The sequence below is a fragment of the Convolutriloba macropyga genome, unplaced genomic scaffold (genome assembly GCF_964194025.1).
Source record: "Convolutriloba macropyga unplaced genomic scaffold, txConMacr16.3 SCAFFOLD_1843, whole genome shotgun sequence".
Classification (NCBI taxonomy): domain Eukaryota; kingdom Metazoa; phylum Xenacoelomorpha; order Acoela; family Convolutidae; genus Convolutriloba; species Convolutriloba macropyga.
In genome coordinates, this window is record NW_027451329.1 from 11,280 (window position 1) to 36,876 (window position 25,597).

At 32.3% G+C, this 25,597-nt stretch overlaps 1 protein-coding gene across 1 annotated transcript; it reads right to left on the reverse strand.

The window, feature by feature from the left end:
- Positions 1–478: 478 nt before the first annotated feature.
- LOC142356579 (uncharacterized) lies at positions 479–23,115 on the reverse strand (the record flags this gene model as incomplete). Its single annotated transcript, XM_075408446.1, has 7 exons — positions 479–633; positions 921–998; positions 1,334–1,426; positions 1,732–1,749; positions 2,083–2,169; positions 20,969–21,005; positions 23,045–23,115. Coding segments are annotated over 7 exons (539 nt in total), but the record flags the coding sequence as incomplete, so codon positions are not given.
- Between the last annotated feature and the right edge of the window lie 2,482 nt (positions 23,116–25,597).

Sequence of the window (25,597 nt, forward strand, 5' to 3'; positions counted from 1 at the left end):
GAAAAAAAAAATTGGTCAAAAAATACGGAAAATGTTAACAAAAACAACGGAATTCCCTCTACTGTTTACAAAATTTTATACCTGTAAAAACATAAATAAAAAAATCTTTTGAGTTTCATTTTCTACGCTGGACGGGCTTTCTGGCGATACCACCCGCAACTCTCTTTGATGAATAGATCGATCGGTCAAAATTTACTGAACAAAAGAAAACCCGTTTGAGTTTATAGTTTCTCCCCCCACAATTGGGTCGGAACAAAAATATATCGTGTGCTTGGAAAGATCTAATTTTATAATGCTTCATTCAAAAAAACTTTTGTATCGTTGCCTATTTTGAACCTCTTCGGCAAAACGATGTTTCATCAAAATTGAAAAATGTCGAAACTGCGTTAAATTATCTTGAAGCCGGCATCAAATCTTGCTTCTTGGTATAGCATATATAGATGAATGTTTTAGAACCTTTCAAATTTGGAATCTGTGCTTAAATTCGTGAACAAATCGTTGTTTTAAAAAGGTACCCACCCCCTCCGCCCACTGCCTGGCCAGCTAAATCCTGCCCCATTGCAATCAAGTCCTCAACTGGCATCTGAGCCATCATCTCTTCAATTTGCATCTCCTGTGCAAGATCAATAACACCTGAAAATTAAATCAAGAATCAAATAAGCAATTTCATAAAATTATGGAACACCTGAAGCAGGTTAACTCAAGAATTGAATATGAGATTTTAAAGTGTAGAACAAAAAAATCATCCAGTTTTGGGTTGACAAAATGTGGAGCTTTTTATCAGCTGAAATATACAAAAGTTGTTTGAAGAACTATAAATTTCTTTGGAGCTCGTTCAGCGAAACCACAAACTCAATCTGATTTCGATTCCTCTGGTATAAATTAGGCATATACAAAAAAGAGAAAAGGGGGAGTCAGACCTTGCTGAGTGACTGGGATACCGAGATCACCTGCGACTCCAATCACTGTATCAAGATCTGTTGGAAGTCCAAGCTCGTCTAAAGCACAGCACACAGACACGCTATATTATCGTACAGAGTCATCATTTTTTATTATTATAACAAAAATGACATAAATATTGAAGAGTGATAATCGGAGTGATTGTCTTGAAAAACCACAATTTTGTCAACTTTGTCAGCTTCAGTGGCAATTAGCTGTGAACAAGGAAATTTGAATGCATAATTCTAATTAGAAAACTCAAAATTTGAAAAACAGTACTACTATTTTTTTGATTATTTTTGATCTTGATTCGCATTTATATGTTAATATTACATATATGTGATCAAAATTTACGAACAATAGTAAGAGTCGTTTTTATAATATTGGATCTTACCTGCAACTTCAAATGCATCTTCGAGGTCAAGATTTGATGCTTCATTATTCACAGTGTCGGTTACATCAGCAACTTTATCAGTTACGGTCTTTGCTAAAATAGATTGAAAACTCAGGTGGTCAATTTTTTTGAGCAAAACCAAAATATCTAATATATTAGACACGCAATAAGGAATTGAACAATTATTCTTTTTTTGCTTTTAGTTCTTGGTCTGGTCTTTCAACTGATTATGCTTGAATTTTCTGGTTTTGCAGTAAATTACAATTAACTTTTCAACCAAAGACCTACAAACAGTTATTTCGATTACTTTGTTGACATATCACATTACAGTACTATGTTTAAAATCACAACAAAACAAAAACAATTCAAGCCGATAATTAGAAGATAGTTCAACTAACCTGCTGCGGAATTTGCTGCTGAAATGAAAAAAAAAGATATGAGAAAAAAGATATGAAAAAAGATATGAGCATAACATTATTATCAAAATTTTCAAATTTGAAAGGTTTCTCGTCTATTTGACTCCCGACTCCAGGTGACGTCAAGAAAATGGTAATTCCGCTGATAAGCTCTCATATAAATGTCACAAATATTCAACCGTTTCAAAGTCTTGCTAAAATTTTTCCGGTTTACTTTATTAAAGGTTATAGCTAAATATTCGCAAAACAACTGTAATTTTCGCCCGGCCCCACCGGGAATCGATCCCGCGATGTGTGGATTGACGAAGTAAAGCAAATAAGTGATAAATTGACCTTGCTCGATAGCTTTGTCCTTCAAATCGTCAGCTGAGTCGATGGCGTCTGAGGCTACGTTTGAGACACTGTCAACCACACCCGACACTAAACAATTGATAAAATAAACAAACAAATCAGATAGCAGGACGCAAGCGTATTTGGCAAAGTTTTTGGTCGCAATCGAACGCTGAAAGTGAGTGACCACCAAATTTTAACATCCCGGGCTGAACGTCAAGTCTTAAACAGCACTGAAAGTGTCTTTTTGCAAGTCTTGCATCAGTACTGCATCTGAGATCTTATTATGTCACTTTTCAGACTTGGAACTTTTGATCAAGTCTTAAGCCTTGTTAAGTCTTCCGGAAGTCTTGACCAAGACTTCGCACTTCTAAAAAACGCGAAAAATAGCCGAAGACTTGGCTAAAATAGGTCCAGAAAGCGCCAAAATGAGCCAAAAAATTGTCAAAAATAGATCTGGAAAAGTAAAAAATAGCCGAAAAAACGTCAAAAATAGCCTGGAGTGCTGTGTCGTGTTCGTAACGTTCCGGCCCATGATTTAGTGAAATTTTATGCAAATTATGGCACGTTACGAAACTTTTTAGGCCAATTCGAATTTTTCACTAAAAACGTTTTAAGACTTGTCAAGTCTTGATTGAGACCCGCCAGGTGTTGGGCAATTTTGGCCAAGACTTGCCAAGCCATCGAACTTGAAATAAAACGTGATCAGTGCTGATTAGCTAATTATCAAATCCATGACGTGTATTTCATTCGTGAAAAGTACTGATCAAGACTTGAAACTCGTGTTCCGGGATGGCTTAACGTTGCATCACGTGTTGAAAATACAATAATTGTACAGAAAAGTCTTCCGGGAATAATTCAAGAATCTCGCTAATGTCTTGCAAGGCAAAATGAATCGCTAAAAATTGATATTAGATTACTGGGATTTAATGTCGCTGTTTTACTCAACCAACTCCTACTGATGATTTGATGAATTTCTAACGAGAAATTTTGAGAAGTATCGCTTGCGGCTAACTGGGTCAGAAAAGAAGCTATTCTGTATCCAAAAGTAAAAGTTCTCCAGTAACGGATGTGAAACCGGGCTCCCAGAACCGCAAAACTGCGGACGATAAGTTGATAAACACAGTAGTCTTATCGTCATCACCCTGATTTCAATTTTTCGCTTTGTTTTTTTTCAAAGAAATGTTTAATTTTTTTATATATAAATCTTTTATTAAAAACAACTAACTTGGTTAACAAAACGGTGGTTGTCAATACAACAGATCAACAGTTTATGAATCTCATTTCATCGGCATTTTTCATTTTTCACAAGTAAAATGTACTCTTCTCCGCTTTATTCTACTCTTAACCGAATTAGGAAATTAAGCTTCTTCTTCTACGAATCTTGAATACGGATTTCTACGGTCTAATAGCTATCTTTCTATTGCTTTCACTTATTACTCCTTTTGATGAATGGTTTCTTGATTTTCGTTGAAAAAAATGATGCATACACCAGAATACCTATTATTCTAAACTACTGAAAGACCATATTTGATAGGATTTTCTTTTCCTATCAAATATGATCTTTCGGTCAGCGCAGAATCTGTTTATGTATATATTCAAACAAGGAGGCTCATAATTGTGCGTTGGTACCAATTAAGTTTTTTGGCTAAGTTTCGCCAGCCTGTGAGAAGTTCTTCGGCTAAGCAGTCTGGCGAAACTTATCCAAAAAACTTTATTTCACAAAAGAGAAAATCAGTTTTTCGGTGGTAAAAAGTCTTGTAGGGGGGTGGGGTCCGAACCCCCGCCCCAACAAGCAAATGGCAGATTTCCGCTGTTACAATGTTCGCTGTATATAGAGTTAGGTGTTACCTAAGTTCTAGACTCTCACTAAATGTTTTTGGTGAGAACATAAAAATCCAATATTAGACACTAGAAGCCTAAAATTTTCAAAAATTTCAAAAAAATTATTCGAAATTTTTTCAGTTTTTCAAGTCCTAAAATGGTCTGAAATGGATTTTGCGCTATGAAAGAGCACACATAAGTGATTTTTTGTTGACATCACTATTTTTTCACCTATGCAGTATAGGGTTTGAAACATACGAAAATTTCAAATTTTTGAGAAAACAATTCCAAAATTTTTTGCAGTACTAAAATGGTATGGAATTGATTTTGCGCTATGAAAGAGAACTCAAAAGTGAATTTTTGTTGACTTCACGTTTTTCACCCATGCAGTACAGGGGTCGAAACATACAAAATTTCAAATTTTTGAGAAAACAATTCCAAAATTTTTTGGAGTACTAAAATGGTATGAAATTGATTTTGCGCTATGAAAGAGAACTCAAAAGTGATTTTTTGTTGACTTCACGTTTTTCACCCATGCAGTATAGGGGTCGAAACATACAAAATTTTCAAATTTTTGAGAAAACAATTCCAAAATTTTTCGGAGTCCTAAAATGGTCTGGAAAGGATTTTGCTCTATGAAAAAGCTCTCAGAAGTGATTTTTTTTGTTTTTAATTTTTTTTCACATATGCAGTATGGGGATTCGAAACATACAAAATTTTCAAATTTTTGAGAAAAGATTCCAAAAATTTTCGAAGTCCTAAAATGATCTGAAATGGATTTTGCGCTATGAAAGAGTACTCAAAAATGATTTTTGTGGACTTCATTTTGTTCAACCAAGTAGGACCAAATAACTCAGTTTCTGAAATAGTCTGAAGTAGTCTGAGCAGTCAGAAGCAGTTTTTGTTGACAATACTTTTGCAAATGTACAGTATGATGTGGAAAGCTTGTCTTTATTTTTTTTATATACATGTGTAACTATGTATGTTTTTATCAAAACAAATCCGTATATTTGCTTGCATGTGTTCAAAATTGTACTTTTTATGTATGAGTGAACAATTGAAAGAAAGGAAAGAATGAAAATTTTATGTATAAAATTATGCGTATTCATGTATATAATAATGAAAGTATTTATGAAAGTGCATATTTGTTGAAAAATAAATATAACTGTGCTTAAGTTTAGTATTATTTTTGTATGAGTATAAGCTGAAATGTATGTTTATGTGTAGAATTGTAAATGTGTGTATATGTCAAGAAGTTCTTGGTTTTATGTGTGTATGTTTTTCTGTATATATACAGTGGAATGTATGTATATATATGTCTGAATGTGTTTATGTATTTTTGTATTTATATGTTTGCAAGTCAAACGAGAAAGAGAGAGTGAGATAAGTCCCCGTAGGGCAATTTAATTGCCTAGTACAATGTTGTTATTTGTCTACACGATCCAATAATATTATATCTTGCAAACAGAATTTGACCTTTAGCGTTGATAAAATCTGTCCTTTAAACATTGGCAAGCAAAATGTCACAACCGAAGACGACAACAATTGTTTGATGTTCTGAGCATACTTTTTTGAAAATTGAATTTTCTACACCTATCTAGCTACCATATTAAAAACTATCAAGATTTTTTACAGAAAAAAATTAAATTCATGCTCTTTGTCTTTTAATCCTTGGCAAGAAAATGATAAAATGTTGCAACACAGAAGACAAAAGCAACTTTTTGATGTTCTGAGTATGTTTTTTTGAAAACAGAGTTCTCTACACTTATTCAGCTACCCTTCTAGGAATGAGCAAGATTATTTACAGGAAAAATATTCATAAGATGAATTGTTGACAGATAAACAATAAATTGAGCTAAGTAAAAAGAGTAAACTCTTGGTGGGAAAACTATGATACGCAGGAGCAGTTGAGCTTTTTTGTTAAAAAAGTACAATGATAGGAACTCATCAAGCGCTTGGATCAGACAAAAAGTGTAATGAAGTACAAGAAGAGAAGTTTGCACTGGAACTGTAAAAAGCGCTAAATTTCTCAAAAGTTAATAAGCCACTTTGTCAATTAAGCAAGAAAAAACAAAAACTATGTATCAGTGGGGGGTTGCTAGAAACAGCTTCAGAAATGTATAGGTCTTGTTTAAGTATTGGTAATAGCAATAATGGGTATTGAGTGCTGGACTGAAATATTAAACAATAGTGAAACGCATCTTCAGTAAATGCTTCCGATAAATTCATTTATTGAACACAGCAAGTAAGGTACCAGAGCACCTCAAGCAACCAGAAATCAAAAACGTTCACTATAGTGTCTTCTTGGATCAAATTTACTGCGTTTAGTAGCCCTGTGTTAATATTTTGGATTACTTATTGTTCCGTCCAAGTTTTAAAATGAGATAACCGTAACGATATTCCATGGAGCATCGGAAAGGGTTAAATCCAAAGGTATCTAAAATTAAAAGGAGCAGAATCTTCGTAACATATAATTGGGCTAAGCAGTCTGGCAAATATATTGGAATTTAAAACAACGCTACTGCTACCTGCTACTGCTACTGCCAACCACTACTATCTATAACTATTATCTACAATTAGTACCTACTACTACTGCTACCCACTAGTACTACCTACAACTTCTACTAGATACTATTAATAACTACTACAACTACCTATTGGTTCTAAGTTGCACTAATACCTACTACTACTTCCTTTTAATACCATCAAATATTACCTATTGTTTACTAACTATCTACAACAATGTGTTTCTGTTTTACTAAAAACTTAAAACAATTCTTATCTCTAAGGACTCGTTGAGCATAAACAACAGAAGCTTTTATCTATCTCAAGGTAATGTGTCCTAACTGACACAGACCGATAGAATTCACCCGCCAATATTTTCAACAAATCATTAAGTGTTTGAAGTTTTTTCAAAGATATAAAAAACGCTGAAGCTTTGTCGTTTTAATTAACTCAGTAATTTTTAACTCAATGTTAAATTGTTAATTAACAATTAAAAAATCCATGGTCTGATATATCAGGTTGATATTTAATTAATCAAATCAATGTAGGGTTTTACTGTTCAGCGAACCAGTCTAATTTTAGAACTTCAAATAAATTTTATTGCTATGTTCTTCTTTGAAGTATAAATTTTCTATACTTTTTTCACTTATGAGGGATCAGTCATAAACTTAATCCTTTTGTTCAAATGATGTTTTTTGTTAATTCAATTTTGACGTCTGATTCCATTTGCAATTAATTGATAGATATGAAACGCAAACTTTTTAAAATTTCTAATATGAGGGATTGTATAGCGTAAACATTGACTGGTTCACAATGGCATTGCACTATGTCTATTTATAATATCAACTTTATAGAAACATGCTTGCTTCAAAAATTCCTCAGTGTGTACCTAAATGGTAACAAACACTTTACAATATACCTACATTTTCCAAAAAACTGAGGTTTTACTCTATAAAGTTCTTTTCGTATGTTTATTCAGAGTCACCTGTTGTTTCAGTTTCAGGTATTACACAACTTTTTCTGAATCTTGGTGTTTCAAAAACTTGTATAGACTGAAAAACGCTGGGATAGCTTGCCAGAAGGACATGTGTTAGTTGAGTTTCATATTAACCTTAGCTTCGGCTCAGGATGTGTTCACAGCTATGACTGTAACTGTGAACTTGCTAGTCATCAAAAGTTTAGCGCTACATGATTTTGCAATTTTTGTTTTATTAACTTCTTACTAACGTTATTGAATTGCTTTGGTTCCTTGTTTATCTGAAGAAAATTAAAAATAAATCAACCTCATAAAACGTTTCTCAGCAAAATTAAGTTAAACAGTCTTGATGGATTTGAGAGCTCAAACAAAAACCTTAAATTAAGGTGTTTAGGTGAACAAATTGTGTACGTTTTCAACGTCTGCTTACACTCATGGGGCACCAAATGTTTCCAGAGAAGTACTTTTCGCCGAATTTGAAACAAAATTCTTCTTTATTAGTGTTCAAAACTCAACAACCGGAAACGGTATGGCTTTGGATAAGCAAGTTTAATAAAATTTTGAAACTTGGCCGATCACTTTACCTAAAAGTTGAAACATTGAGTTCCAATTCGAGTTTTTGATCTAAAAATAGTATTCAATGATAATTGTCTTTTTTTTGAAAAAAAGACTTCTTTTTTAGTATTCAAAACTCAAAACTCAACAATCGGAGGCGGTATGGATTTCGATAAGCAAGTATAACAAAATGGTGATGCTTTATAAATCGCTCTACATAAAATTGGAAGTTTGTTTTCAGTTTGTGTCTGAATTTGTGATCTAAAAAAAACGATTCAAGGATAATTGACTTAAAAAAAAGACTACTTTTAGTACTAAAAACACAATAATTGGTGATCGTGTAACTTTGAATTACCGAATATAATGAAAATTGAAAACTTGGCCTATCGCTCTATTTAAAAGTCAAAATTTGGGTTGGAGTTTGAGTTTGTGATCTAAAAATAGTATTCAAGGGATAATTACGTAATTATTGTTCAGTTGTGTTATATAGTTGCAATTGCAGAACAATTGAAACACGTTCTCAAAATCTATTTAAACTACAGCTATTAAACTACAGCTAGTTAACATAACTAACTTTGATTTTTGCTGCCATCAAAAACCGTCAACACCGAGAGTAGCGATCAAATTAGGCGCTCTGATACCATCGCCAAACTGATAAGTGTATTTCTACAGTCATTTTGACCGATTTGGAAAAGTTTCCATCGTTAAAATCCTAATACACATAGTGCATCAAGTTCAAAGTTTAAAGTATTACACATTTTCGGACATTAGTGTTTCACTTTCCAATGTGTTAACAGGTTTTCTTGGTTTTGCGTACTTCGTTTTGATGGTATCGTTCCGAAAGGGTGTCAATTTTTTCAAACCTTGGTTTGTTATGTATCCTATGAGGAGTTGAATTGAGTCCTTTCAACTTAGTCAAAGAAAAAAAAACAACTGACAAAAGACTAATTTAGAATATAGAGGCAATTTGGCTCATAAAATTTTCAGGTTTTTATTGCAGTATTTTAACTTTCTCTGAGATTAAACAATGTGAGAAATATGTAAAACTGTCTTTTGAAAGTGTGGAGTTTTACTACTGCGTGTTGTGCTAATTGCTACTATGGTAAAAAACATTGTAATTTAACAGGATTTTGATTTTCATGCAAAATTAGATCCTCTATAACAATAAATGGTAGAAACATTATGTAGATGACAAGTTTTTTTCACGATTAATTATATAGCAAAAACATCATCTTCAATAATTCTTTTTTGATCTGCAGTTTACGCTATTGAAAGGAATCAGCGGTCTCACAGGTAGTATGAAAAGGTTTTTTACATAGCTCTCAAAAAAGGAAACCTCTAACAGAACTGCAAAATTAACAAATGGTAAGAAATTAAACGTTTTTTCTCGTAAACTTTGTTCTTTTGTTGAATGACTTATTATAAAACAATGCCTAGCTGACATAAAAAAAAGACTTAGATTACGCAAAACAAAGTTTTTGATTATATCCCTGTCAACAAATGTCTATTTAAAAGCTTATTTTTTGTTACATATTTAACAAAATTGTACTTTTAAGACCTCAATAATTCACCTTGAGGAAACTCATAAGAGAACGGACAAGTATTCACTTCTTCAATCTATTGGAAACTTCGTTCTGATACGTTGAATGCTTACTATTCTTGATATCAAAGCTTTATGAATTAACAAAGTTTTTGCGTCCGCGTTAATGAATACTTAGGTTTCAAAATTTTATGAAATAATTAGGTAACATACTGAGATACTTTAAATTGATACAAAGCTTTAAAGCTACTGAGTGAATTCTGTGAAAACCAAGTGTTCCACAAGTTGTTGCACATGTATACACAAAACTCTAATGCATATTTACGTCTATGGATCAGGCTGAACATTTGAGCAAAACTTGTTTGTTATGTGCTAAAAGAAAAAGTTAGCAGGGAAATTATTATCGTTCTTCAAAATAAACCACGTCAAAACTATGCAAAATCTAAAGTATTGTACAAATAAATTGATATTGAACCTACGTCTTGGAACACGTTACTATATAAACTAGAAGCAATTGTAACCATGAAAATCCAACAAAAACGCCAATAGGTGAAATTAAATGAATTTGAACTCTCCCGTTTATTCCATTGCTTCATTTAACTTAACGTTATTTTGCTTAGCTGGAGCATACTGGGGGGTCGAAATGTATTCCCTAAGAAACAATTGCAAGCCTACGTACTCACTCTTTTTTTATCTCAACTTTTTCTGCACGCGTAGACACAGTAGAGTACTTGTATATACGCCTTCTTGATCTGAGACAAGAGAATATTTAAGCAAACTAATTAAAGTGATCCTAGCCGAAATTTTATGCAAGTGTTCTTGCAGAGCAGACTGAACTTCTCATACGCACAGTGCAAGTCTTCTTTATGCGTAGCAAGCAGATCAAAACCTTGAAATGTCAATGCCTGAGGTACTTAAGAGAAACTTCTATTCATTTTACAACTGAAAACGAATAAGAATTAGTCTAACAGATTTAACAACTGACGCCTTTTCAAAATGTTATAGCTGTTCATTCAAAATTATTTCAGCTAGAAAACGATTGCTAAAATCCCAGTCAACGGTTTAAATTTACCTTCAACTGATCATTTCCTTCTCAAAATAACATTTCAACGTTTTCATTCTTGACATCCATTCCATTCAGTTAGTGTATGCCAAACTCAAACTCAACTGCTGGTTTACAATTTATAATGTACCATATCCTAACGCAATTTGAAGGATCATCTCAACGAACAATTATCTACCAAACTGGACATGAAAACAATATTGCCTTTGTACAACAAAGGAAGGACAGTGCAATTTCAAGCTGGACTACCTTCGATCATTGCCTCATACCCAAAAAATTTATTGACTTTGTTACTACATTACCTAATATAACCGAAAGAGAAGACTTTATTAACAACTCAACCCCCTTGGACACTGACGTAACTTCTCAGCATATACCCAATGCTTTGACTTCTGCTGACATAGTATCACTTTCCATGGACATCAAGAGGATTTTGCGCAGTTACGATTTCTAAAGTATGCCCCTCTTCAGGAGCCAAGAAGAATAATTCGCTGCTTTAGAAAATTTGCAAAATATGTGGAAAAAATTCGAATCATGCAGAATTGAAGCGAAACTAACCACTATTCACGATAAAATTTATCACGCTACATCATCCACATCCGAAGATTACAGAGAGACTGTGATATCTTCGATTTTAGAACAATTTCCTAGTCTTCTTGAAAAAAAACTCAAAAATTGAAGAAAACTTCCAGAAACTTAGCACTGAGCCATCGCCTAACATTGCTCTAAAAAATAGGAGCCATTTTCGTGTAGTCTGAGGATGTTTCCTTCACAGTGGAAATTTTCCAAAAAGAATAAGATTCGATGAAAATGTGAGGTGTTCATGGGACAATAACAACTAGAACTGAAAATTCTTGTTGATAAAAGCTTTCGAACTACGCTTTGGTTTCCAGTATTGAATTGCTTATATTTTGAACCTGTTTGAATTGCTGTGCTTTGTTAAATTTCGTTGTGTATGCTTATTATCCCAATTCTGATAGTCACAAAACCACTAGTTTAAAGTCGATTCAACATTATCGACATCAGAGGAACAGGAAACAGTATTCGGCCTGTCTAAAGGAGTGGAAAGTCAGAAATTTGTGGTAGAGTAGGATCCCCAAACCGTAGATTATTGTTCTCAAAATGTTGAAACGAATACGCGTAAGAGAGGCGATGTTATAAAGAGCTGACAATAGAAAACTCTGCATTTTGTTTTGATGTAAGTGGAGCCGAAATCAAAAAGTTGCTGTTAATTACCCTAAATTGTTAGTTGGTTACTAACAAAAGTACCTGAGTGGCTTAATTGGTCTCATGTTTGGTTATGATAGTTTCATATCAAGTCCCGAGAACCGCTGGGGCATGGCCATGGATCGCAATTATTTCTAATTATTTATTAATTCGCTTCCAGTGTCTTATACTAGAAGATACTAATACTAAAATTTCCATTCTCAAATACTCGGTTATGATTGGTGGAAAATTTGGTAGCCTCATTTGAGAAGCCAAATTAATTGGCCACAAAATTTATCTCAAATTATCAACTAATAATTTAAATAAAATGTCGGCTCTCTTTTAAATTTGCTCTTTTCACTTCGGCTCTCTTACAAGTCACCGGTTGAAACAAAATCCAACCTAACCACTTGGTTTTTTATGAATAAAAATAACTATATTGTGAGAAGTTCAGTCTGCTCTGCAAAATTCTCTTATAATATTTTCGGCTAAAAGCACTTTTATAAGTGTGCTTGTGTATTCTCTTGTCTGTGATCGAGAAAGCGTATATACATGTATTCTACTGTGTTGCAACAAACGTTGAGATAAAAAAAGGGAGTACGTAGGCTTGCAATTGTGTATTACGGGATACATTTCGACCCTCAGTGTGCTCCAATTAAGCAAAATAACGTTAACTTAAATAGTAATTGAACAAACAGGACAAATCAAATTCATTGATATTCACCTATTGGCCTTCTTGTTTGACTTTCATGGTTACAATTGCTTCTAGGTTATATAGTAACTGATTCTAATTTGTACGTTTAATATCAAGTAATTTGTACAATAGTACTGATTTTGCTTAGTATTGACGTGGTTTATTTTGAGGAACAATAAGAAATCCTCTGCTCACCTTTTCTGTTAATTGATAACAAACATGTTTTGCTCAAAGGCTCAATCTGAACCATAGACGTAAGTACAACTTATGTTTGTCATGGAACATTTGGTTTTCACAGAATTCACTCAGTAGCTTTTAAAGCTGTGTGTCAATTTGAAGTATTTCAGTATGTTATTTAAGTAATTCATAAAATTTGAAAACCTAAGTATTCATTAACGGGGACGCAAAACTTCGTTATTCCATAAAACTATGTTATCAAGAATAGTAAGCTTTTAACGTATTAGAACGAACTTTCCAATAAATGCAAGAAGTGAATACTTGTCCGTTCTCTTAATAGTTTCCTCCAGGCAAACCATTGAGTTCCTAAAAGTACAAATTTGCTATAGTAGTTTAATAGCAATAAATTTGCTATAAAAACTCAGCTTGTACATAAACATTTGTTTGACAAGGAAGTCTTATAAAACTTTGTTTTGCATAATCTAAATCTTTTTTATGTCAGGTAGGCATTGTTTTATTTTATGTCTTTCAAATAAAAAACAAAGTTAACGTGGAAAACGTTTCTTTTCTTACCTTTGTAAATTTTGCAGTTCCGTTAGGGGTTTCCTTTTTTGAGCGCCGCGAAAAAGTGTTTACATACTACCCGTGGGACCGCTGATTCGTTTTTCATAGCCTAAATTTCAGATCAAAAAAACTTTATTGAAGATTAAGGTTTTGCTATATGATTACTCGTGAAAAAAAACTTTTTCTTATACCTAATGACTCTACCATTTATTGTTATAGAGGTTACAAACTTTCATGAAGTTAGAAATCATGTTAATTTAAAATAGATTTATTGGCAATAGTGGCATTTAGCAAAACACATAGTAGTAAAATTCCACCTGGAACTTTTTTTCTAAGAGACAGTTTTACATATTTCTCACACTGTTTAAGCTCAGACACAATTGGAATAATGCATTAAAAAACTTGGAAATCAAATTAGCCTAGTTGCTTCTATAATCAGGATTTGTTTATTGACAGTTGTCTTTTTGTCTTTGACTCAGTTGAAAAAATTCAAATCGACTCTTCATAGGATCCATAATATACAAACGTTTGAAAACATAATAACCCTTTCGGAAAGATACCATCAAAACAAGGTACACAAAGCTAAGAATACTTATCAACACATAGAAAAGTAAAACACTAATTTCCGAAAATTGTGAATACTTTAAACTTTGAACTTATTGTACTATGGATAGCAGGGTTTTAACACGAACTTTTTCCAAATTGACAAAAAGAATGTAGAAATGTACTTGTCAATTTGACGATGGCATCAAAGCGCCTAATCTGATTCCTACTGCCGGTGTTGACGGTTTATATGGTACCGAAAAATCACAGTTAGTTGTGTTAACTGTTACCTAATGTGGTCATGACTTAAAAATATCTCCATATTAGTTATTTTGCAATATTTAAAGTTCTTTAGCCGAACTCTTTAAAAAAATTAATCATTTAAGAACTTGCACTGACCGCTCTTTTCAAGAATTAACGATAAAATATGTCAACAATGCTGAGTTCGGAAAACCATGCGTTTTTTCAGTTCTTTTCTATAGAAAAATGCAAAATTATAGTCTTGAGGAATGCTTGTAGAACTCGTGCAGTAAAGGTTACATAATAGACCATGTGAATTTAGTCTATACAATATAGTAAACTATATCAAATAAGCTTAGTAAAACCAGAAGTTCTCCTTCGTTTTTTGACACATATATAGCTGTAGTTTAATTGATTGTGAGAACGTGTTTCAATTGTTTTGCGTTCGCAACTTTATAACACAACTCAACTATTATGAGGTAATTATCCCTTGATTACTATTTTTAGATCACAAACTCAAACTCAAACTTTGACTTTTGAATAGAGCGATAGGCCAAATTTCACATTTCATTATATTTGGTAATTCTAAGTTACAATTCAAGTCAATTACACTTGGATAGTGTTTTTAGATCACAAATTCAGACACAAATTCAAAACTTCCAATTTTATGAAGTGCGATTGACCAAAATTCACCATTTTATTATACTTGCTTATCGAAATCCATACCGCCTCCGATTGTTGAGTTTTGAATACTAAAAGAGAAGTCTTTTTTTTTTAAAAAAAAAGTCGATTAAATATAACAAACTCGACTTCGAACTCAATGGTTCAACTTTTAGGCAAAATGATCGACCATGTTTCACAATTGTATTATATTTGCTTATCCAAAGCCATACCGTCTCCGGTTGTTGAGTTTTGAACACTACTAAAGAAGAATTTTGTTTCAAATTCCGCGAAAAGTACTTCTCTGGAACCATTTGTTGCCCACTGAGTGTAGGCAGACGTTGAAAACATATAAAATTTGTTCACCTAAACACCTAAATTTAAGGTTTTTGTTTGAGTTCTCAAATCCAACGAGACTGTTTCACTTAATTTTGCTGAAAAATGTTCCATGAGTTTGATTTATTTTTAATTTTCTTCAGATAAACAATGACCAAACAATGATAAACAATGAATAAAATTAGGAAGAAGTCAATATAACAAAAATTGCAAAATCATGTAGCGCCATTTTTTTAATGAATAGCAAGTTCAAAATTACAGTCTTAGCTGTGAACACATCCTAAGCCGAAGCTAAGGTTAAAATAAAATTCAACTAACACATGTCCTTCTGGCAATTTATCCCAGCAGTTTTCAGTCCATACAATTTTTTGAAACGTAAAGATTCAGAAAAATTTGTGTAATACCTGACAACTGAAGCAACAAAAGTGTAAGGTGTTTGTTTCATTTAAGGTACACGCTATAGAATTTTTGAAGCAAGCAATTTTCTATAAAGATGATATTATAAATAGACATAGTGCACCACCATTGTGAACCAGTCAATGTTTACGCTATACAATCCTTTATAAATTAAATTTTAAAAAAATTTGAGTTTCATATCTATCAATCAATTGCAAATCGAATCAGACATCATACATTGAACAAACAAAAAAACTGCATTTGAACAAAAGACTTATATATATGACTCGAACAAAAATTGCACTTCAAAGAAGAACATAGCAATAAAACTTATTTGAAGTTCTAAAAATTAGACTTGTTCGCTAAACAGTAAAACCCTACATTGATTTAAATAATTAAATATCAACCTGATATATCATACCATGGATTTTTTTTTAACATTGAGTTGAAAATTACTGAGTTAATTTAAACGACAAAGCTTCAGCGTTTTTTATATCTTTGAAAAAACTTCAAACACTTAATGATTTGTTGAAAAAATTGGCAGGTGAATTCTATCGGTCTGTGTCAGTCAGGACACATTACCTTGAGATAGATAAAAGCTTCTGTTGTTTATGCCCAACGAGTCCTTAGAGACAAGACTTGTTTTAAGTTTTTAGTAAAACAGAAACACATTTTTGTAGATAGTTAGTAAACAATAGGTAATATTTGATGGTATTAAAAGGAAGTAGTAGTAGGTATTAGTGCAACTTAGGGCCAATAGGTAGTTGTAGTAGTTATTAATAGTATCTAGTAGAAGTTGTAGGTAGTACTAGTAGGTAGCAGTAGTAGTAGGTACTAATTGTAGATAGTAGTTGTAGGTAGTAGTAGTAGGCAGTAGTAGTAGTAGTAGTAGGCAGCAGTTTTTTTGTGTTAAAATCTAATATGTTAAATTCCAATATGATAAATTCCAAGACTCTGCTCCTTTTAATTTTAGATTCCTTTGGATTTACCTCTTTCCGATGCTCTATGAGATATCGTTACGGTAATCTCATTTTAAAACGTGGACAGAACAATAAGTAATCCAAAATAAAAACACAGGGTTACTGAACGCAGTAAATTTGATCCAAGAAGACACTATAATAAACGTTTTTGATTTCTGGTTGCTTGAGGTGCTCTGGTACTTTACTTGCAGTGTTCAATAGTTGAATTTATCGGAAGCATTTTTGTTTAATATTTCAGTCCCAGTACGCAATATCCATTACTGATATTACCAATACGCAAAAAAGACCTATACATTTCTGAAGCTGTTTCTAGCAACCACCCACGGATCCATAGTTTGTGTTTGTTCTTGCTTAATTGATAAAGTGGCTAAATAACTTTTGAAAATTTTAGCGCTTTTTACAGTTTCAGTGCAAACTACTCTTCTTGTACATCATTACATCTTTTGTCTGATTCAAGCTCTTGATGAATTCCTATCAGTCTACTCTATTTAACCAAAAAGTTCAGCTGCTCCAGCTTATCATAGTTTTTCCGCCAACTTTTTCGGTATTTTACAGAGCTTAGTCTTTTTACTTAGCTCAAATTATTGTACATCTCTCAACAATTCATCGCATAAATATTTCTCCTGTATGTAAAAATCCTGTATATGAGCATGCTCAGAACATCAAAAACTTGTTTTTGTCTTCTGTGTTGCAACATTTTATCATTTTCTTGCCAAGGATTAAAAGACAAAGAGCTTGAATTTAATTTTTTTCTGTAAAAAATCATGATAGTTTTTAATATGGTAGCTAGATAGGTGTTGAAAATTCAATTTTCAACAAAAAAAACATGCTCAGAACATCAAACAATTGTTGTCGTCTTCGGTTGTAACATTTTTTGCTTGCCATTGTTAAAAGGACAGAGGAGGTCAAAATCTGTTTGCAAGATATAATATTATTGGATCGTGGAGACAAATAACAACAATCTTCTAGGCAATTAAATTGCCCTCCAGGGACTTATCTCCCCCTCTCTCTCGTCTGACTTGCAGGCAAATAAATACATAAACACATAAACACATTCAGACATATAAACATACATTCCACTGTATACATATAGAAAAACATACACACATAAAACCCAGAACGTCTTCACATATACACACTTTTACAATTTCTACACACAAACATACCTTTCAGCTTATACTCATACAAACATATTAATAAACTTAAGCACAGTTTTATTTATTTTTATTTATTTATTTTAAAAGTTTTTTTTTCTTTTCTTTCGTTCAGTTGTTCATTCATACATAATAAGCAAAATTTTGAACACATGCAAGCGACTATACGCAACTGTTTTGATAGAAACATACATAGTTACACATGTATATAAAAAAATAAAGACAAGCTTTCCACATCATACGGTAGATTTGCAAGTATTGTCAACAAAAACTGTTTCTGACTGCTCTTTGACTTATTTCAAACTATTTCAGAAACTAAGTTGTTCCGGTCGTACTTGGTTGAACAAAATGAAGTCCACGAAAATTACTTTTGAGTGCTTTTTCATAGCGCAAAATCCAATTCAGAGCATTTTAGGATTTCGAAAAATTTTGGAAATTTTTTTCTCAAAAAATTTAAATTTTTGTATGTTTCGACCCCCCCCCCCATCCTGCATCTGTAAAAAAAGTAAAGTCAACAAAAAATCACTTTTGAGTTCTCTTTCATAGCGCAAAATCCATTTCAGATCATTTTAAGACTTTGAAAAACTGAAAAATTTTCGAAAAAATTTTTGAAATTTTTGAAAATTTTAGGCTTCTAGTGTCTTATATTGGATTTTTATGTTCTCACCAAAAACTTTTAGTGAGAGTTTAAAACTTAGGTAACACCTAACTCTATATACAGCGAACATTGTAACAGCGGAAATCTGCCATTTGCTTGTTGGGGCGGGGGTTCGGACCCCACCCCCTACAAGACTTTTTACCACCGAAAAACTGATTTTCTCTTTTGTAAAATAAAGTTTTTTGGCTAAGTTTTGCCAGCCTTTGAGAAGTTCTTGGGCTAAGCAGTCTGGCGAAACTTATCCAAAAAACTTTATTTTACAAAAAAGAAAATCATTTTTTTGTTGGTAAAAAGTCTTGTAGGGGGGTCCGAACCCCCCCCCCCCCCCCACAAGCATATGGCAGATTCTCTTACTACTGGTTTATCCATTTAAAAAATCGATTTCAGCTCAAACCACTATACAAATTAAACAAAAAAAACATTAGAAGGCTAAAGATACTTGCCATTAGGAAGGGTAGGAGACAAGACAAAAAAAATCAAATGAAAGGAACAAGCATCGTCCAGAGCTCATTGTCCAAACAACAACCAAAGCTCATTGTCTATCTAAGTTCAAAGAAATGTATAAAGAAAAAGTCAAATTAGCATCAATTCTAAACAAAACCAAACCAAATAACTTAGATTTCACCAAAAAAGGGAACTGTTTTTATATAATAAAATGACAAGTAGATAGACAGAAAACAAAAAGGGGCAAACTTAGAAACTGCGTTCATATTTATCGAAAAAATTTAAATTCAAAGTAAAGAAAGCCAACAGCTATCAATTGGAACCGTTCGATAGCTTCATTTACACATTCGTACAAAACCATTAAGACGTGTCATTATCCAGAATGACATACGCTTACAAAAAAACAAGTACAGGCAAAAATCAAAGTCCAATTAATTTTGCGAGGAAAAGGTGTCCAAGCCTGTAAAATTTTCAACAGAATGAATTGGGTTTTTTTTCAACGACTTGAGACTTGTGATTAATAGGTCAAGATAGCAAAAGAGAAGCTCAAAAAAGGAAAATGGCAAAAAGTTGGGGAAAAAATGTTTGAAAACTCGTAGTGTCAACGCCAAAGAGCATTTTTTAAATACTAAAAAACAAAGAAGATTAGATTATAATATACTTGAAATGAACTTGACGCCTGTTTTTGCTGTGAATAGGCTAAAATGCGACAGAAACAGGATCGACATTTTCAAATCTCAATAAACTATTATTTTTTTAATACAAATATTTAAAAACCGTTATAAGAAACAACCTTGAGAATTCTAAAACGGTAAATGGTCAATCTTCTTACTGCGTAGAAACCCAATTGGACATGTTAGTTTCGTCAAAAAAAATTAACAGCGAATACAGGTTGAACCGAAAGTACAATGTTTTCTCATTGGTCTTCAATTTCGCCCAAACTTTACCTGCCAATATTTGAGGTTTGATTTGAAATCATTCTGGTCATTAACTAACGTAAAAAATCAAAAGAGGCAAAAATTAATTCAAAAAATATATTCAGCGCGCCATTTCAATTGGAAAAAATTTTGAACTAAAAGATGCCACAATTAATCCAAATTTGGGCTGGTCTCAATGCTTCTCCCCCGAAACAATAATTGCTGTAAATATTACCAAAATAACTAAATTGACTAAAAACCAATACTTAAAAAAGATGAAATGTGTGTGCTTAACGAGTTTATTACCAAAAACCCATTTTGTAGCAACTGAAAGCATCAAGTAGTTTCTCTGATAGCTCTCTCCAAATTTGCCATTTATTTAATATGATTCAGTCATAAGACTACAAAACGAACATTAAATGCTGGCAAAACTAAAGTTTAGGACAACGTTTTATTGTTTGAAGCCATAAAAACCACTAAAAAAATATAGTTTTAATTTATTCAACCTAAATTGAAATTAAATAGGACCTGTTATTAATTGAATTTTTCAATGAGAATACACTTGCTTGTAAATGAGATGAAAGAAATGCAAACAATTTTTTAAAAACAACAGACCCAAAAAAACAGTGGAAACCTTTTTCGTCGCGAAAATCAACGGAGGTACTTTCATAGGACTGGAGGTACAATAGGCTAAAATTTGAGCGAAAAGAAGATTGTTTCAGCCGCTTTTATGTCTGCACTATCTGTCAAAGCGGACAAAGATTGGCCAAATAGCCCTATTTGATGCCATTTCTTACGAAGAAAAAATGAAAACCTGAATTTTTAAAATTTAAGCAGGAATTATAACATAAACGGTTTTTTCAAATAATTCACAAACTCCATTCCATCTTAAAAAGCAAAAACCAATGAGATTATTGGTGATATTTTTATCATAATTTTTTCAATGAAAAATTAATCAAAATTTTTTAAAAAAAATAAACAAAATTGTGAAGGAACTAACGGGAGTAAGGCCAACGTTCACAAAACTGTAAACCTCCGTGACCCCTTGGAGAAAGCGAAATTCAAACATATCTCTTCTATTTGAAATATTTCTTCCACGCTTGACGAGCTTTCCAATGATACCACTCGCAACCCTGTACAATCAATATATCTATCGGCGAAAATTGACTGAACAAAAAATTTAGTTGAGTATATAGCTCCTCCCCCACTAGAGCTGGTCGGAACAATTAAGCCAAAGCCTAATATTACCATCATTTCGGTACCAGTCGGAAGCGGTCATTTCCTATAATTGCTCACCCAAAAAAATGGTCTTTTTAAAAAAATGTTCGAAAACGAAATTACCAGCAAAAAGCTCATCATTTTTAAGTGATATTCTCATGTATGCGTCGTATCATTAAGAAACACTTTTGGTTATATCAAATAATTAAAAAAAAAGTAAAATAAAGTTATTTACTCACAGCCCCATTTTTTCTGTAGCTTCCCCAGATCCACACTCTGAAACAGAATGCCATTACAGCACTTCAAATTATTTAGCTGAGCTAAGTAATTTTGCGAATTCTATAGAAGTTTCAGATAAATATCCACGAAGGTTAAGCCACTGCAAAAATATTGTGCCTAGGTTAAATAGCTACAGACATTTTTTTTGGCGATTTTTTGTTATTGAGTTCAGCTCTAGTTTCACTGAAACATTGTCACCTTGCCTTTCTTCCGGTCACTTTCGATTCGCCCCGTAATTGCAGTCAAATTAGAGAACTTTGTGACCAGAAAAAATTGTTAGGTTAAAAATTATCGTGTAAAACATGTTCTTCAGAAACAACACCATTGTGACCTTATTTCAAACACTTTAGATGCGCTTGTTAAGAACTGATAGTAAACTTTGATTAACAACGATAAGTTCAATATAATTAGCAACGAAAGTGATTAACGCAAAACGTTTTTTCAGGTAGCTACTAACTATTTTCACATACTTTCCGATAGCCAGAGGTTGCGCGGACATCTTAATGCAATCTAGTTATGACAGATTGTTTTCCTTGAAATACTATTCGCTTGCTTTGCAATTTGAACTAAGAATGTTTGTATGTGAAAAATTGAAAATAGGGATTGATATAAATTTTTTATAAAAATTTTGAAAGCAACCAAGGGAAAATTTTTTTGATTTTTATTCTATTTTTTCTCAACAAGAACTATCTGTAGACCGACCTGCGAACTAAAACTACCCAATATTTTGCAATGCATTGTTTTTTTTTAAATTAAAGATTATTTTACAAAAAAATACAAAATATCAATTGCGTCTGCAAACAAATTTAGGGTCAATAAACTTTCTTTAAATCATTTTTCGGCTTCATGGAAGCTCACATTGAAACAGTCCCAAAATTTGAATTTAAATTTGAATATGAATTTAGATTTTTTTAACACTTTTCGGACAAACAAATTAAAATAAAAATAAATTTGAGTTTATGTTTGCGCCGCGCATTATGTTTACGTTTAATTCCAAGTCACTTTAAATGGCTCCACCGAGATTTTAAAAAACAAGTTTTGTTACCCGTAGACAAAACTAACCGAAGAAATTGGAACTTTTTGTTTATATTCAAAAACAGCACGGGAGCAAGACTAAGCGGCATTGCAACGGAATATTTCAACTTAAAATGTTGGAAAGCTGCCAAAAGTCTTAAGAATTTTGTAAACTATTAAAATAAAGCAGTTATCACAGACGAGTAAATTGCCACAATACGTGTTTGAATGACACCAAGTAACTTATTTGTAATTGTCTTCCTTCCTTTAGCCATAATGAACGTGTGACGCTTTTCACCTTTTCACCTTTTCGACTTTCCAAAAAATGAAGTATCTTTTCTCTAAAAAACAACGCAATTTTGTTTTTATTTTTAGTGCCTTTTCGGAATTGCAAGAGATGAATGACCATACTGAATGTTGACTACTTTCCTATAAGCAAGATTGAGCAATAAAATTGCACGTAAAATCTTTTGCAGGGAATGTACTGAAAGTGCTGGAATTCTCTCTTTCTCTGAAGTGCTGCAATTATGTAAGAATTTTGCTGAAATTGTGAAGTGTTGAGTTTAAAAAAAGAATGTGGTGAAATATGTGACGAATTTTTGTACGAAAAGAGCTGAAATAATGCAGAAATATGCTGAAAAGCGCTAAAATTCCTTTTTTTCTTAATTAATCTGAAAATTTGTGGTATTGAATTTATGTAAGGAATGCGCTGAAAAATCTACTGAATGTTTGTAAGAGTGCCTAAAATTGAACTTTTAACACATTGAGCATATTCCTTACATAAATTGAGCACATTCAGCGCATTTTATAAAAAATTTTCCCCTTACACTTGCTCACATCTCGACCCGGGACGTTAATATTGAATTATACAGGTTCAGTTCTGAAATTCTTTGAGTGGTCAGCCCGGTTGGCTTCGTCGAGCCATTTTTTATGAGATATTTTCAAGTTCTGGTGCCGCTCTTAAATAACACCTCGTACGTCGTTTCTTTTGGATAAGTGACAGGTTATTAAATATTACTCACTCGCTTTCCAAGCATGTAATTCGTACTAGACTTCTGTCGTGTGAACTGTGGTATTTCTCGGCTGCTCACTTCTGAAACAAAAATAGTTCTCAAACACTTTTGGTAGGAGTAAACAAAAAACCGAAGTTCTGGAAGCAAGTTACTTGAGTAATTTCACTTCGCGCAGATTTTATATGAAAGCTCAAATGAAACAACATATACATAATTATAAACACAACATAACAGTAACCAAGAGTTTCACTTCAAAAAATTGTTGTGATTTTGTAGGCATGCAAATATACCCGGATCACAGGGTTATATAAATTTTACAGGAAATCCTAGCTGGGCTTTTTTTTACTTCTATAAATCTCAATAGATACAGTTTTTAACACAGCGAGAAAGGTTAAATATAGATCAGCAATTTTAGAGCTTAAAAACTCTTGAATTATGATTATATTAGCAATGTTCTCATTTCTAGTTTGTTGTATGCTTCGTTTTTGAAAGCATCGAATGTTTCACTAGCTTTCATTAAGTAGTGAAAAAAAGAACTATTTCTTATAATGTCGAGCTTTTATCTGCTGAAAAAAAGTGAACATGGTGATGATATTAATACGTGTTTCACCCGGAGAAAATTTTGATTTTGAGACATTTCTGATCTGAACAACTGAAAAACGGGAAAAAAACTCAAATTATAATTGTGAGAACTGAAACTTTGAAGACAGATTCCGACAATCATTTAGAGCTAAAAAAACAACATTCTCAATTTTCAAAAACATAAACAAACACTTTATTTTGTTTTTCAAAACAATAATTTTTCAGTTGAAAACTTTTTAGAAAATAAAAGACACAATTTTTTTTGTTGAAGTTTTCTGTTGGTTCGATTTGCAACGATTATTTGGTTTTCACAGCGTTTTAGGTCAAGAGGCAACTATAAGGTTCAAAATTGGTCACAAATATGAAGAAAATTTTGTAAAAGCAAGGTTTATGAGGTATGTGTTCATTTTTCTTCAAGATTTTTTAATTTTTCTTTGAATATAAGGGATATAGATTATATAGTTTGATCGTCTTAGAATAATTAATTGCTTAATTAGGCCCCATTTTCGTCCTCTCGGTTGAGTCTAAGGTGAAAGGTGATATCATTAAGTAAAGAAGAAACAAAAACGTTCTGTAGAAACTATATGAATATCATAAATATATCATTATCAGAGGAACGAAACAATAACATGCCTACATGTTTGACAGAGAACAACAGCCAATCAAAAGTAGATTGATTTTTATTGCACCCACTGTATGGTGTATAAACAAATTTGGTTCTGTAGAAAGAGTATTTATTTTTAAATTAACAAGATTAAATAAAATTTTGGAGCTTTAAAACGGAATCATTTTTTATCAGGTTAAAAATATCTAAGATTTAGTTTTTGAGAGTTTTGCTTGACAAATGATGATAAATTTCCGAAGAAGAGGTGACAAGGTACGGCAACTGCAACGCGAACTAATTATCTTATTATTTGGAAAAAAGCAGTGAGAGTTTTTCGAGTGTCATATGATCAATTATAGAGGAACCGAATTTCTTTTTTTCAAAATTAAGTTGATCGCAGAACAAAAAGCTCGTACAAATCACTACAAAAAACATTTAGCTAAAACTATCACAATGCAGAACGTATTTATTTTTTTGGACAAAAATTATCAATCAATCAAATATTTTAGGGACGCTGAAACATTTTATCTGTGAGGAATAAGTTTGAAAAAAATTGATGTTATTTTTCTAACATATTATTTTATTTTTTATGGGACTGAAAAATAGGATATAGATCTACACCTAGCGACTATAATTTACGGTTTAAATATCTAATTGGAAAATTAACACGTGGTCAAATGTTTCTTTTGGAAATTTGAAATGAAAATAGTTTCAAAAGAAACTAGACAATTTTTGAATAAACAGTTGAATGCTTCTACTAAAGCTGGGTGTTATTACCCCAACCTCATATTGAGGGGGGCGAAATATAAACAAAAATTTTATAGCCAATTTTGCCGATCGATTTATTTTTTTGTAGAAAAATTTCAATTGGATAATATTCTGAATTTTGTTTCTCTAAAGAGCTATCGACGTTTACATTTTTCGCGATTCTGGCTAATTTCGTTCAAAATAATTAATTTTTTAAAATCAAAGTTTCAGTGAAAATATAAAATTTAACGACGATCATCCATTGAGGGTACAGTTGATCATGTTTAGAAATTGTTCAAAAACAATTAGAATAAAAATCAGAACGTCACAAAAGTCAATTTTACCACTAACAAATTCTAAACTTTCCAGTTATCAAGAAAAAAGTATAGTTTAATTAATCTTCAAAATATCTTCAAAGATTTCAAAAATTTCCTAACAAATGAAATCAGACATACTCCATTTCCTTCATTTATCGCGAACTCTAAAACTTCTGTAGTAAATGGATCCTCTTTAGCGACCCCCGGGGCCATAACTTGGCAATGTTATAAATACACTATAAAGACAAATGATATATGTCAGTGTTTGTTTTAAAACATTGTAAGATTAATTGGCTTACCGCGTCCAATTTG